Source organism: Dendropsophus ebraccatus, chromosome 11, assembly GCF_027789765.1.
Source record: "Dendropsophus ebraccatus isolate aDenEbr1 chromosome 11, aDenEbr1.pat, whole genome shotgun sequence".
Taxonomy (NCBI): Eukaryota; Metazoa; Chordata; class Amphibia; order Anura; family Hylidae; genus Dendropsophus; species Dendropsophus ebraccatus.
The window spans coordinates 15360864-15376840 of NC_091464.1; the positions used below are offsets into that span (position 1 = coordinate 15360864).

Here is a 15977-nt window from a genome sequence, read left to right on the forward strand (position 1 = left end):
ATATCTAGATAAGCATGTTTGACGCACTGGAGGGCAGGCCTAGTGCCCCCTCGTCAATGAATGCTCCTCCCATTGATGAAGCCTCATTCAATTCATGTAGAGGCCCTATTCCACCAACAGATCTGACGACAGATTATCTGCCAAAGATTTGAAGCCAAACCCAGGAGTGGATTTGAAAAGAGGAGAAATCCAGTCTTTCCTTTATGACCTGTTCCCTGTTTATAGTCTGTTCCTGGGTTTGGCTTCAAATCTTTGGCAGATAATCTGTCGTCAGATCTGTTGGTGGAATAGGGCCCTAAGGCGTGACATCAGTGGGAGGACAATTGGGACGTTTCAGCAGGGTCTCATCTGTATGTTAAAGCTGACACCTATGGCACAAGTACATCTTGCATTTATATGTTTTAATATTTTACTAATAGACTATGGACTAATTGACTTAACCTATCTCTAGAGGAGCCCTTGTCCTAAGTGTTTGGAACGTGCTGCACAGTGGATGTCCATGAGTTCTCTATAGGGAGCGCTATGCTATAGCCAGACAGTTCTTGGTGTCTGTTAATTCCTCTGAGAATAAAATTGTTTGGCTGTAAAAAAAAAAAAAAAACCTAGTCTGACTCACGTTCAGACATCATATTAAGACAGAGGCTTTCATTAAAGGGAACCAATCACGCAGAAAATCACCCTAATAATAAAGAAACGCGCTGGCACATCACCCAGCATGCTTCCCAAACATCCCCCTGTACCCTCCGTGCCCCCCTCTCTTAGACGTATTCTTACTTTTATGATGTTCCGCGCAGTATGTGAATTCCGGGCAAGTAGTCACAGTGGGCGGTCCTGGGCGCATCTAGTCACGGTCCTTGGCAGTGTAATAGCTGTAGTCACCCGGGGCCTGCGTTCCACGGCGGTGTGCCGATGTCTTCAGGATGCCGCGCATGCGCAGTGTGTCAGAATCTTCTCCCGCCGTACAGCGCATGTGCAGTGCATCAGAATCTTCTCCCGCCGTACAGCGCATGCACGCCGTGCTAAAGACGCCGCCGCCGTGTAACGCATGCCCCGGGTGACGTCAGCAGAACGCAGGACTTTTAATCACGCCCCTCTGGGCGTGATTACAGCTATTCCACCAACCAGGACCATGACTAGATCAGCCCAGGACCGCCCACCGTGACTACTTGCCCGGCATTTACATACTGCGCGGGACATCATAAAAGTAAGAATACGGTCTAATAGAGGGGGGCACGGAGGGTACAGGGGGATGTTTGGGAAGCGTGCTGGGTGATGTGCCAGCACGTTTCCTTATTCGGGTGATTTTTTGCGTGATTGGTTCCCTTTAAAACAGCACTGTGTATGAAGGTTAAAAACGACCTCCTTTCTCAGCCTATCTGGCCCTATGGAAACATAACAGCAGGATAGATTCTTCTAACCCTGTTGGGTTGTTTCCCTTTAAAGAGCTCTGGTAAAATGAAAGCTGAACGGCCGTTGGTTGCTATGGAAAACCAGAGTAAAGTGCTTCACTCATAAGGAACCTTGAAAGTACGACAGGAGAGCCCACAATAACAAGTGATTCATACTAGTTCACACACGAGTACTACACATATAGCTGAGTGCACGGGTTCCTCACAACGTATGATTGACAGATGCCAAAACGACACTCTTGGCCTCCATGTGGCAGTGTTGAAATCTATGGACATTTTTAGTTTAACATGTTTTTTACTATTGACAAAGGATTCTGACATTTTACGCATATCTGTAACACATTATAAAGTTTGTGCATTTTATGTTATCCACTTTTTTTCCTGGTTTAACCCCTTAAGGTCAAAGCCTATTTTCGTTTTTGCGCTTTTGCTTATTCCATTTTAAGTTTAAAAGTCCATAGCGCTTGCATTTTTTCACCTAGAGACGTATATGAGCGCTTATTTTTTGCGAAACCAATTGTACTTTGCAATGACAGGCATTATTTTTCCATAACATATGCTGCGAAACCGGAAAAAAATCATTTGCGCGGTCAAATTGAAAAAAACCCGAATTTGTTTTGATTTCGGGGAGTTTTGCATTTACGCCGTTCGCCCTATGGTAAAACTGACTTGTTATGCATGTTCCTCAAGTCGTTACAATTACTATGATATATAACATGTATAACTTATATTGTATCTGATGGCCTGTAAAAAATTCAAACCATTGTTAACAAATATACGTTCCTTAAAATCGCTCCATTCCCAGGCTTATAGCGCTGTTATCCTTTGGTCTATGGGGCTGTGTGAGGTGTCAGTTTTTGCGCCATGATGTGTTCTTTCTATCGGTACCTTGATTGCGCATATACGACTTTTTGATCGTTTTTTTATTACATTTTTTCTGGATTTGATGCGACCAAAAATGCGCAATTTTGCACTTTGGAATTTTTTTGCGCTGACGCCGTTTACCGTGCGAGATCAGGAATGTGATTAATTAATAGTTCGGGCGATTACGTGCGCGGCGATACTAAATATGTTTATTTATTTATATTTATAAAATGGGAAAAGGGGGTGATTTGGACTTTTATTAGGGGAGGGGATTTTTTATTAATAAAAACACTTTTTTACTTTTTTTTTTTTTACTGTAACTAGAAGCCCCCCTGGGGGACTTGTATATAGACAGCACTGATCTCTCATAGAGATCAATGCTGTGTATATACACAGCAAAGATCGATTAGATCGGTCATAGATTACTATGGCCTGCTGCACGGGCACGGGCAGAAGAACGGATCTCCCCCCCGCGATCGCATCGCGGGGGGGAGATCCGTCCCACTAGACACCAGGGACGTGAGGTCTGAAGCCTCTAAGTGCAGCTGTCAGGTTTGACAGCTGCACTTAGAGGCTTAATTAGCCGGCGCGGCAACGGGACCCGCGCCGGCTAATAGAGGCACTGCCCGGCTGCACGTGTCAGCCGGGATCAGCGCCGTTCAGAGAGGGGTCCCGGCGGGACCCCGCTCTGAACACCCCGAGCGGCACCATGACGTATCAGATACGTCATGGGTCGCTAAGGGGTTAAAGAAGCAGTTCACTTTTTTTTTTTCCGGCTGCTGATACAACGGTCCTCACGCTTTGAAGTGAGCTCAGCTACTGTGCCCTCTCTAAACCCCCAGGAGGGTGTACATTTATGCCCTATTATGTTAGTGTTACTGTTGTGCATTTTTTTTTTAGTTTTTGCAGAAATCAATAGTCCAGGTGATTTTAAGAAACTTTGTAATTAGGTTTATTAGCCAAAAAATGCATTTTTATCATGAAAAAGCAGTTTGAAGCTCTCCCCTCTGTCTTCATTGTTCTCCTATGGTGAGACCTAAATAAAAGACCAAAACAGGACAACAAAGAGTTAATCTACAAATACCTCACCCTCTATCTCCTCTGACAGTCACCACTGACCTCTCTGAGCTCTGATTACAGTTGTCACCCAGCTCCCTGCCTGTAATCCTCTGTTATCTGTGTGTGACTCATGCAACAAGTCACAATTTTCAGATTTTTTGCAGTGAATGGAAAAGAGGAAGGAGGGGGGGACCTGGGAAAAGGCTTTTTACATGCAGATAATGGCATATTTGGCTAATAAACCCAATTACAAAGTTTCTTAAAATCGTCTGGGCTATTGATTTCTGCAAAAATAAAAAATAAATACGACAGTGACTCTTTAAAGGGAACCATTCACCCCGTGGCCCCCGGCAGAAACTGACATACAGTGACATAAAGGTCAATATACTTACCACATCGCTCCCGGTCCCGTCCCGGATCCCGTTGTTGACACGGAGAAATCGCTGATTCTTCTTCTCCCGCCCATTATGGTAATGAGCTGAGATGAGTCCAACGTCCATAGGAAACGACGGACGAGTCCAACTTCATGAGGTCCTCTTCTCGTCGCCGCCCATCCACGCCTCCTGGAACTTGATTGACGTCTTCAGTCTTCTGACGAATTCCCGCGCAGGCGCCGTTGCGATGGTCTCATCACCTCTCTGCGCCTGCGCGGTAAACAGGATACGTGTTCGAGGCAATCGGCGCACGCGCAGTAAACAGTGAAGCTGCGGAGCGGCTTCAATTGTGAACTGCGCATGCGCCGAAAACGACTGTCACGGCGCCTGTGCGGGATCCGGCGAGAAGAAAAGACTAGGAGGAAGAGGACCCGGCGTCAATCAAGTGTCGGAGGCGGGGAGAAGGCTGGACTTCGGACCCGGCGGCGCTCATTACCATAATGGGCGCGAGAAGAAGAATCGTCGATTTCTCCGTGTCAACAACGGGCTTCGGCACGGGACCGGGAGCGATGTGGTAAGTATATTGAACTTTATGTCACTGTATGTCAGTTTCTGCCGGGGGCCACGGGGTGAATGGTTCCCTTTAACCCCTAGACGACCCTGGACGTAGGGTTACGTCATGGAAGTCTGTCCCCAGACGACCCATGACGTAACCTTACGTCCTGGGTGTTTCTCCCGCTATGAAGCGTGCTCCGGAGCGGAGCGCGCTTCATAGCAGGTGGGGGCCGGCTGCAATCAGCAGCCGGGACCTCACCGGTAATTACACGCTGCAGCGATCGCGCTGCCGCGTGTCATTAACCCCTGTCACTTACCGATCGGGACCCCCGCAGTGTGACTGCAGGGATCCCGATCGTTGAAACGGACCGCCGTAGGTCTCTTACCTGCCTCCGTGCGGTCCGATCGGCGATCTGCTACACTGAGCCTGCACAGGCAGGCTCAATGAGCAGATCGCCGATAACACTGATCAATGCTATGCCTATGGCATAGCAATGATCAGTGTATAAATCAAAGTAGTGAATGTAGAAGTCCCCCAAAGGGACTTCAAAAGTGTAAAAAAAAAAAACCACTATTACACTACCCCAAAACCCCTCCCCCAATAAAAGTCTAAATCACCCCCCCTTTCCCATTATATAAATAAAACATATAAAATAAATATAAATAAATAGATAAACATATAATATACCGTAGCGTGCGTAATTGTCCGATCTATTAAAATATAACAAGCGTCATTGTGATCGGTAAACGGCGTACACGAAAAGAGGGGAAAGTGCGCAGATTACCGATTTTATGTTACATTATATATTAAAAATCAATAAAAAGTGATCTAAACGTCCGATCTTCACAAATATGGTATTAATAAAAACTAGAGATCATGGCGGAAAAAATGACACCCCATACAGCCCCGTAGGTGAAAAAATAAAACCGTTATAAGCGTCACAATAGGCCCATTTTATTAATATTTAATTGCCAAAAAAAAGGATTTCATAAAAAAATACATATATAACATTACAGAATCTGTGTAACCTGCATATGGTTGTGTTCGGACTGACCTATAGAATAATTGTATCATGTCGCTGTTACCATATAGTGCATTACGTGGACACAGGAACCCCCCAAACGTTACTATATTGCATTCTTATTTACGATTTCACCTATTTATATCTTCATAAATAATATATTTGGAATTCCATCATACATGTTATGGTAGAATGAAAGGCGTCATTACACAGTACAACTATTCCTGTAACAAACAAGCACTTACATGGCTTGTAGATAGAAAACTGAGAGTGCTAGAGCTCTTAGAAGGGGAGGAGGGAAAAACGAAAACTCTAAGATCAAAATTTGCGCGGTCCACTGGGTCATTTTGGGCCTGGTCCTCAAAGGGTTAAAGCCCAGATGAAAGTGTAAATAAACGCCCTTGGTTGTTAAAGGGTTAAATGTCTTTATTTGTTATACTCATAACAAAGTGAACCAAGTAGTGTCAAATAGGAATAACACAGGTGCATTATAATAGAGGTGCCCGGTATAATAGTACAGGAAACCTATTCAGTGTTAGGGCTCGTTCACACAGAGCAAAAGCAGCTGAATTTCTGCGCTGAATCAGCGCTGAAATTTCAGCCGTTAAAATAGGTGCAGAGCTGATTTCCATTGTGTTGAATGGAAATTCTGCTCTACAGTTCACACGGTGGAATTTCCGCACTGAACTAATCCGCTTTCCGCCAGAAGAATGAACATGAAATACGCAGGGATTCTGCTTATATTCTGCTCGGAATTCAGCGTCAGTTGATTTCAGGCGGAAATATTTCCTCGCGTAATCCGACCCTTTTGCTCTGTGTGAACGTAGCCTTTAAGAACATGCTTTTTTATAAGTGTATAAAGTTATAAAAGTAACATCATTTCCATAAATGGAATGGGCTATGTATCTATCCGTAACTTAGGCCCTGTTCCCACTGAGCAAAGAATGAAAGAAAATGTTCATTCTTCAGCGCGTACAGAGCAGCAGCGCGCGCCTCCCATAGACTCCCATTATGATCGGAGGCTAACGGAATTCCGCTAGCTTTGCTCATTGGGAACGGGGCCTTATACACTTATAAAAAAACATGTTCTTACAGTTATAAAAGTAACATCATTTCCATAAATGGAATGGGCTATGTATCTATCCGTAACTTAGAAGAGAGGACAAAAATTAATAGTACATAAGAGAAAAAAATAACCCACTCCCTGGTCCCACCCTGGCAGCCTGTGTCCTGTCCCTCCAAGTATGCAATACCATTGTGTGTATTTAAATGTTTATAAAAAAAGTGATATCATCTTAAGAGAAATGGAATTCAATAAATTTATGCCATTTCATAAAAAAAAAAAAAAAAGTTTCTCTGTCTTTAATCATATAACAGAAGTGTTTTCATCATCTCAGGAAATTCAGATTTATTCGGCACTGACTGCTATAGCCAGTGGTGCAAGATGCACTTTTTCATCACTAGAAGGGCCACATGAAGTGCACGTGATGGTATCTGGTTATGCTACGTTTACATGGAGCGATAATTCGCCCAATTGATCGTTTAACGATTTTGAAGCAACAATTTTTTTTTTACAATTGGCGTTTAGACGAATAAATCGTTAGAAAAATCGTTTGAAAATTTGTAAGAAAAATCGTTATTGTGATCATTTTTAAGATTGCTTAAGCCCATCTTTTACATAGGGTAAATCGGTGAAAGAATGTTTACAACACGAAGCGATCTGCAATTTTTTAGCGAGCGACGATTTAAGAACATGTTGAAAGATCAAAATGAACGATTTCTTGCTCGTCATTTGATCGTTTGCTGTGTTTATGATTACGATTATCACTCTAATGCGATCATTTATGCGAAAATTCAAGCGATGATCGTTCTGTGTAAACGCAGCATTAGTCACAGCTATTGAGTAGGGTGTATGATTTGGGAGGGCATGACTTGGTCATTGGGAGAGGGACTTTCAAGCTCTGGTTGCTATAGGCAAAAAAAAGGACATAATCTCCTTAGTGCTGATCTGTTGTGTGCAAATAAAATAGTTGCCATCCCACGTTGCAATATAGTCAGTCATTGTAGTAAGAGACACTCTGCATCTTTTGTATTGCCATTATCAGGCTGCTAATCCTGTGCAGCACTTGTGTGTGGGTGCTGACTGTGAGTGTAGCAGCTGGAGCAGGTGGCCTGACATCAGTGGTTGCAGCTGTTGAGTGTGTTGAGCCACACTGCCCTCTTCAGTCTAAGCACTTAGGCCTTAATTCCCCTTCTATTGGCTTGCGTAACTTAATGTCTTAGCGTGGTGTGGCAGTATTTCAGTTACGGACAGATATAGGACATGCTTAGACACATATACAGTTCCCGAAGCCTCTGGCATTCTCCCAAAGCTCTCCAGGCAGCCGAGTGTCTCAGAGCTTCTCTGAGACGTTCGGCTGCTCTGAGAGCTTCGGGGGATCTCCGGCGCAGACAGTGTGCATCATACTGCCTGCGCCGGGAGACGTGCGGCTGCCAGGAACGGGTGATAGGTGAGTTGGATTCCCCCCCCCCCCCCCCCCCCCCCCCCCTTTCAACTTCAGTTAACCCCTGCCTGGCCGTAGCAGTGCTCCAGCTAGTAAACCCTGCTGTGGTCAATCAGGGGTTAACATTTTCTGGTATATAAGGCGAACCTCTGATCTTAAAAGTCAAGCGATGTCTTATACGCAGGAAAATACGGTATCTAATCTATGTCCACAAGTATGGACAAATTAACGGATCCGCACTCCTTGCCCCAAGAAAATAGGACATGTCCTAGTATTAGGCCGTAATTGCGTAATGGACTAACCAATAAAAGTCTCCGGACCCGCGTTCATGGATGTAACGTCCACTGAAAATACTGATCACCTTGATTTAAAACAATCACCTTCCCATTTTTTGTAGATGCATTACAGACTAATTTTTTTGCAAATTGCGGACAAAAATTGTTGACATAATATACGGTCCTGAAAAATTATTGAACATGTGAATGACGACTGAGAAGTTTAGTTGCAAATTTTTTTCTAATTTCACATATGATCGGGTATGCGAACAAACAATCAGGGGGACAGTCTGGTACAGCAGCAGGGGAAAGGGACGAGTACAGTAACAGGTGACTATAGGTACAGTAATGGGGATTGGAGAAACAGTTGCGGGACAGGGACGATCATCAGGTACAGTAATGGGGATTGGAGAGAGTTGCATAACAGGGACGATCAGGTACAGTAATGGGGATAGAAAAGACTTTTGGCTACAGGGATAATGGGAAATGATTAGGTACCGCTACAGGGGATGGACGATGATTAGATACAGCAACAGGTGATGATCAGGGTAGGAAGGGTTAATTTATTATTTTTTCAATGTACTTTGCTGTGGCATGGGGCTGTTCTCCACCTCTGTTCTCTTCTCATGCATGGAGGACATCAGAGCTAGAAGAGCTGCCAGCTCCTCCTGTCCTTTTACATATATATTGGCCCATATGTAATGATGGACCGATCGACTGGTTGCCAGGAGCTGTAACCAGTTGCGGACATCAGTTAGCTAACCTGTCACTGCTCAATTCCGTGCTGCGTCCGTTTAACTAACGTACATGTTCGTGGGTGTTGCACTAAAGTGCAGTGTGATCGGACCTGCTCAGAACAAGCCCATATATTGTTACAAAGCAGAGTCACAGAAATAATTTGTATTTGTATGTGGTTTCACCATAATCCTGCCATGACATGGCATAAAGGTAACTAATGCTGCACAGCAGCAACGCAACACAAACAGAAGTGAAGACATTGAAAACATCACTGCCAAAATTTGGCATTGTTGGGCAGAGCATAAAGGATATTGTACGTTCCTGTGTGTTGCTGTGGGAGTCACAGTACCAGGTGACCCCAAGGCCTGCTCTGTTTATTGGTACAGAATTGTTTCTGCCTTAACGTACCTTCCTCTGTGTAACCTTATATCACAATGCGGTGGTGAAATTCTGAATGTCCTCCACTCTGGGACTGGGTATTACCTCTGTTAGATGTGGGTTTTATAATACAGAGATAAGGAAGCAAATTGCTTTAGGACAGATGGATATATTCCCCACCCCTTCAGTCCCTGACCAGCCACCCTTTAGGACATGGAGTACGTACAGTAAATAAGTCCCCTCCCTGGTGGTCTGGCCTCTCGGATGTACTTGATGCTTGCAATCTATTGGTCCTAGGTGGACTACAAATAGTGGACTCTACATGTGGTTTGTTTGAAGAAGCTCTGCAGAATTTTTTTTTTATTCCCTTGCTTCGTGCTGGGGCGTGTACTCATGTGTACCACATGTATATGTGCAAGGGAGTATGCATCTGCTGTTTTTAGTAAAGTAACTTGTCACTACTGTTTTTCTCCCCCATGGATCTAAACGTTTCCTGGTTTCCACACGTAACTGCGGCTCTGTTGTTGCCATGCAACAGTGCAGACGCTTCCCTACAATCCCTCATGCCTGCAGGCTCAAAGAGTAAAACAATTTTACTGTTCACCATAATACATGGAACGATAGTTGTTAGTTACAATTTATGATCGTTGTTACCATCTTTTTTACATTCTAGTGTATGAGTATACAACCGATCGTAATAATGAACGAATGATCTATAGAATGATATATGTCGAGAGGTTTGCAATTTTATGGTCAGCTCAGTAGATGCGATAAACGACATTCAAACAAATCTTCTTGGAAATATTACTTAAATTTGAAGAATATAATGTTTTTTCCAAGGCTTTTTTTGTATATGCTTACATGAACACCGTAAAGCGGCAGTGAACCTGCTGATGTGAGCCAGCCGCTATTTACCTCTGTATTCTCGGGCTGTCCTTTTCATTCCGTCCGGTATACAGGAGTTCTCGGGTTAACTTCTTCTATGCTAGTTAGTGTGCTCAGAGCATTTGGGGCCCCGCTCTGAAGCCCCTTATCGGCAATAGGGCAATATTCGCCCTTTGTCGTTAAGGGGTTAACAAAGGGCAACAGGTCATCAAAGCAATGCAGTTACATGGGGGGGGGGGACTAGTAAGTTTATATCTCTCATACTGTACAGCTTCAGAAAAGCTTGTACATTTAAAATGAGGAGATGAGCACTCAGTGGCTGTGTATCTAGTACGCATTTATTGGAGCTTTATTTGTATGGTATCATTTTTAGCTGTAGAACAGACCTGAATAAATCGTAGGTCTAAAAGCCATCCTTAGTATTTAGAAGCTAGAAACAGCCTTTTTTATGGTCAGGTTTGTACAACTTGATTGTGTGAGTAGTGCAAGAAAATACATGCAGCAAATGCACTAAAACTAGAGTATAGCGTGTTAAATGTCACTAGAGGTTTGGCCTACAGTCTGAGGTTTGTTTATGGTGTTTTTCCAGAAGGATTAAGCGGTTTCTGGTCACGGCTTATGACCCCTCCATAGAAATAAATATGAACACGTATGCTCGTCCCATCTAAGTAATAGATGGCTATTGACAATTGTGTGTATAACCGGCATTGCTCAAGGATCTTATTTGCCATGTATACTGTTATTTTGAAACCGGATTGCTTGGGATTTTTATAGGTAACACAACTGTACAGAATGTAGTATTGTGTATGAAAATTTATTTTGTTTCATTTTAGGCCGTCCGTTGCTATGAAGCTCTGATCCTAAAATCTGAGGGGAAAGTAGAGTCCGATTTCTTCTGTCAGTTAGGCCATTTCAACCTATTGTTGGAAGACTATCCAAAAGGTAAGAATATAAGATGGCTTTTCATCATTTGCTTCATATACAGATGGCTTCAGAATTGTCGTTTTTGTCTAAATTAAACATTTATGCTAATCTTTGAAATCATAAAGTATTACTGTTAGTCTCTAAAATGTTACCAAATAAGTCTTATACTTCCCTAGACAGTGATTGGTTTGTAAGGATATTGGAGAAGGTATTTACCCTATGAGGCAGCGATTTTATTACGGTTAGTCTCCATTATATATGTGAATCCTTAGTTTATGTACAGAAAAATGACTTTTTGGCAGGTTAATCTTGTCGTCTTTGTGGCAGATCTTACAGATAGCGTTGAGTAGGTCTTCTTAAAGTGTTACAAAGCTTGATGATAAGTTTTTTTTTCCTTTGCGTTTAAAGGGGTGCTTCGGCAAGGACCCCTTTTCTTGACAATGACTGGGGAGGGAATGGGTTAAAATAACATGCACTTACCTCCCCCACTCCAGCACTGCTGCCCACATTCTGGTCCCCGGCGTCCAGCTGCTTCCTGGTCTTGAGATGTGACCGGTCCGCTCAACCATTCAGCAACAGAGGAGGGACACTGCTTCAGCCGCTGAATGGCTGAGCGCCCAGCATCGTCACTTCTCAAGTCCAGTATCAAAACCAGGAACTAGCTGGAAACCAGGGTACCAGAGCAGCAGGCGGCATCTCTGAAGGGGAGGACGTAAATGGATGTTAGTGTTTTCATCCACCCCCTCACCGATCATTGTTAAAAATAGGAGTACTCCTTTAAGAAGCATCTGAGGTTTTGTTATTTTTGCTGATATAAGGCTGGGTTTACACAGCATTTTTCTGTCTAACATTTGCGTTATAAGGGAGAAAAAAAACAGGGTGAAAATGAACCCTGGTGTAGGCTATAATGCAGAATCTTTTTCCCACTGCAGAATCTGTTTCCTATTTCCTTATTAAAAAAAAATAAAATAATAGAAACTGATTAGTTTATTTTTTTTTACTTGCACAAAAATGTGGTGCTGATGTAATTTTTCTGTATGTAAGGGTAGCTTCACACACCGTATCGCAGCGGATTTTATGCTGCGGATCCGCATTAGATTTGATCTATATAACTGAGCACAGCATCGAATGTGCACCTTCAAATCTGCTGCAGATCAGCTGTGGATCCTGTATGTGTGAACGCACCCTTAAAATACTATAACGGAAATGTAGTGAACAGCCCAGCGTGTGCCCATCCTAATGCACACCAACCATCAGTATTCCTGCAGTCTCTCATCTCAGCTTAGCCACATTCATACATTTTTATTACTGCAGAAAGTTTATTACACCAGAAAGTTGACATGACTTTGTGTAACTGGAAGTATTCTGCCCTGATATAAATGACAGGGTGACGTCTAGAGAGCATGCTCATCTGAGCTTGGTACATATTCAAGTATTAGGGTACTCGATGCTACACGTTACTCGGACGTTCATCTCGCGATACTCAAGACAATGGCATCTTCCTCTTCCTGCATGTTTGGCGCCTTTTTTTCAGCCAATCATGATGCAGGAGAGTCTTTGGGAGCTCGTAGCATCACGTGGATACCCGACATGTCAATAGCAGCTATAGGATTGCCAGATCAGATGGGCATATAACAATCAGGACTCGCGATGCTCGCGTCAGACGCAGGCTGGAAGAGATTAGGGAGAGAGCTGCTGTCTGTCAGGGAGAGTGTTAGGCAGGGAATTAGTGTACGGTTAGGCAGGAAGCCGACACGAAGAACCCTTTTTTGCTGCTGCTGGCTTGGACTTGTAGTGCAGCTGTCAGTAGTCAATTTGTCCTGTTGCTGACATTCTCATGGCTGGCTGGGATCTGTTGTTCAGCTATACCTATCCTCACTGCGCAGTGTCCTGTGCACGTGGTGCTGCCCCTGCTGTTTCCTGCCCATTTCCATTTTGTTTCTAACCTTTTTCTGAGGTTTCCAGGTTTTCAGGCAACCTTCCCTGTCCAGAGCTTTGGTCCCCTGCAAAAATGCTTGAGTTTCCCATTGACTTGAATAGGGTTCGTTACTTAAAATGAGCACCCGAGCATCAGGAAATATTTGTCTTGAGTATCGTATGTTATTTCCTTTTTATTTTTTTCATGGATATATGGTTCTCCCAGGCTTGTTTACATTGCCTTACTGTGGAATTACCAACCTCCTCGGCTGGAAGTTTGCTTCAAGCATCTTTGGTTCTTTCAGTAAAATACTGTTTTCTCCTCATGCCCCTCTTTTTACTTTTTTTGAACACATTTCTTTCCTGAACACTCTTTGAAAGGAGTATTCCCATGTGAAGAATCTTTACTCCTCTCCACTGGATTGGTGATAATAAAGCACTGATGCAGAGGGCCGAGAGTGCTGGCTGCACACAAGCTGCGGTACCATCACTACTCATTCTCTAAGGCCCTGAACTCTGCAATATTTGGAGTCCTCATAGAAAATGAATGTTGTTTTAACCAACAGGGGTTCCCATTGATCGAATTTAGCAGTGCGTTCACCAGATAACTAGTTTAAAATTGTCGCACCATTTTGTGAGATGTTTTTTTGTTTGTTTGTTTTTTTAAAACAAAATACTGGAAAAGCCACACATTTTTATGTAAAATAAGGCTTTGGTAGCAATTTTTTTTTTTTAAAACTAATGTACCATTTCGGCAAGTGATATATTATTTTTTTCATTAGCTGGTTGGCATCGGCATGGAGATGCCTATTCTCTGCAATGGTTTCTTTATGTGCACCGGCTAGCTCTATACCCTGGAGGTGGGCTCCCAATCTAACCATATCTCTTCCCCTCGATGATGCGCCTCTATTAGATTCAAGCCTGGTTGTGTCACTGAGATAGGTGATATCATTACACTGGGGGCATCGGGCCCACCTTCAGTGTGTACAGCGAGACGACACACACAGAAACCAGTGCCGAGCACAGGAACTGGGTGGCATTTTTTTTTTTTTTTAAATGGACCACACCACCGGGATCTCCGCACCAACCAGGTAATGAAAAAAAATTTCACTTGCCAAAATGGGACGTTCGCTTTAAGGCCAGAAGACTAGCCAGCCATCTTTGGTTGCTTCCAGTTTCTTTACCCATTATGTCAGATGGAGTTTGGAGCAGTGTGGACAACTTGTGCGCTGTCCTTGGTGACCCTGCTCTGTAAGTTTACATAGTCTGCCACATTGTTGCTAAGATGTTATGACTCATAAATTCTTACAGGGAATCGGAACACTTGGAAAGTGAAAGTAATTTTACAAGACTAAATAAGCAGATGTCTGATACATTAGATTTATGAAAATCTTACTGTATATTTGCTCGTCTGTTCTTGTTTATTAAAGGGGGGAGGTAAGATTGTACAGGTTATACTATCACATGTAGATGGGGAGAGCACACACAATGCCGGGAATTCACACAGGATGTTTCTCTGTAGATAGAGAGGAGAGCAGAAGGGGAATCGCACTCCTTAGCAGCAGCATCTATTGGTAAAAGCGCCAAGAGATAGCTCAGTCAAGCCATAGTATGAGCTAGGAAAGACATTACCATCCGAGAGACACATGCCTCACATCCCGCATGTATTACTGGAAGGAACACACCCACATAGGGAAGGTCTGAAATTAGTGCTGACTACAGACTATATTGGGAGCCTGGAAATAATGGAAGGAAGGAATGGAGATTGCCTCTTAAGTCTAATTGTAACCGTAACCCCTAACTTTTTTTTTTTGAGTCAGGATTGCACATAGCTTGTAAAGCAACATCTGTAAGGAACAATTGTATAGCACCTGGTTGTGATCCATGCTTTTTTCATTGATGGTCTTTTCTCTTTCCTCAGCATTATCTGCATACCAGAGGTACTACAGTTTACAATCAGACTACTGGAAGGTGAGTAGGCCTTAACCATTGCTTAAAATGTCTTTGCGGATATCAAAAATTGTATTCTAGTATCGCAAATGTATTAGTGGCTTACATCTCTAAAAATGTGTAGCTGTATTTCAGTAAATGTGGTTGATCAGCACTTTAGTTGTAAATGTGGGGAGGTTCTTCAGAGGAAGCCATCCTTCAGGCAGCTATGTTGGTTAAGGAGCAGGGTATGTGTGAGTTGTTTGAGTCCGGTCCATGGCTTACCATTTCCTTGGTCCTTGGCCATTACATCTGTTTTAAGTGCGCATGTATTTATACATAGTTTATTGCATCTTGTTTCCTAGGACAGGCAGACAGATGGCACTTTTCATATATCCGTCTTTTTTTCCTCTCAATAAAGAAACCAATATTTTTTCTCTTGTACAAAGTGGCAGATGATTTTACAAGCCCCTGCGTAGCTGTGTGTTGTATTGCCGCCTCCTTTCTTCCCGTCCCTGCTTGATTGACACCTGGGAGCTGTGTCCCAAGCAGGGTCAGTTATCAGAGGAGGAGGAGGTTCTACAGCTTGCTGCACTTGAGGAGTTTGGGAAAGCTTCTTTGACTCTACTAAATTATGGAAGCACAGACAGATACATCAAATGTAACATGTTTCCTGGCCCTAACATCTATGTAATGGTAACTTATATACCCTCATATGAAGGTGATGGTCTGACAAGTCCATGACATACAAAAGTGACACAGAAAACACTTGGTCCATATGCTTTGTATTGCTGTGCTTTTGGGGGGCTTTAATGTGTTTATAACAAAGACTGGTGGTGAATCTTTTTTGTCAGCTGCTGCTCATAAATTTCACAATCTAAAAAAACATATACCATACTTTTATCCAATTCATGCGTTTTCTCTGCAGTTCTCTCATGCAGATGGGGGAGCATACTCCTATTAGGCCCCGTTCACACGTAGCAAAACTAGCAGAATTGTCCGCCGCGGAATGCCGTTAGCCTCTCTCTCATAATGGGAGTCTATGGGAGGCGCACGCTGCTGTTCTCACAGCGTCTCTCCGCGCAGAAGAATGAACATGTTCATTCTTCAGCGCGGGGAGAGCAGCAGCGCGCGCGCCTCCCAT

General features: G+C 43.4%; 1 protein-coding gene across 9 annotated transcripts in view; it reads left to right on the forward strand.

Moving 5' to 3' along the window:
• KDM6A (lysine demethylase 6A) overlaps positions 1 to 15977 on the forward strand; it is a 97372-nt gene that overhangs the window by 21206 nt on the left and 60189 nt on the right. For all 9 annotated transcript variants that reach the window (XM_069945485.1, XM_069945486.1, XM_069945487.1 and 6 more), the window contains exons 3-4: positions 10897 to 11005; positions 14826 to 14875. In XM_069945485.1, coding sequence (XP_069801586.1) covers positions 10897 to 11005; positions 14826 to 14875 — 159 coding nt within the window. The remainder of the gene's footprint in view (positions 1 to 10896; positions 11006 to 14825; positions 14876 to 15977) is intronic.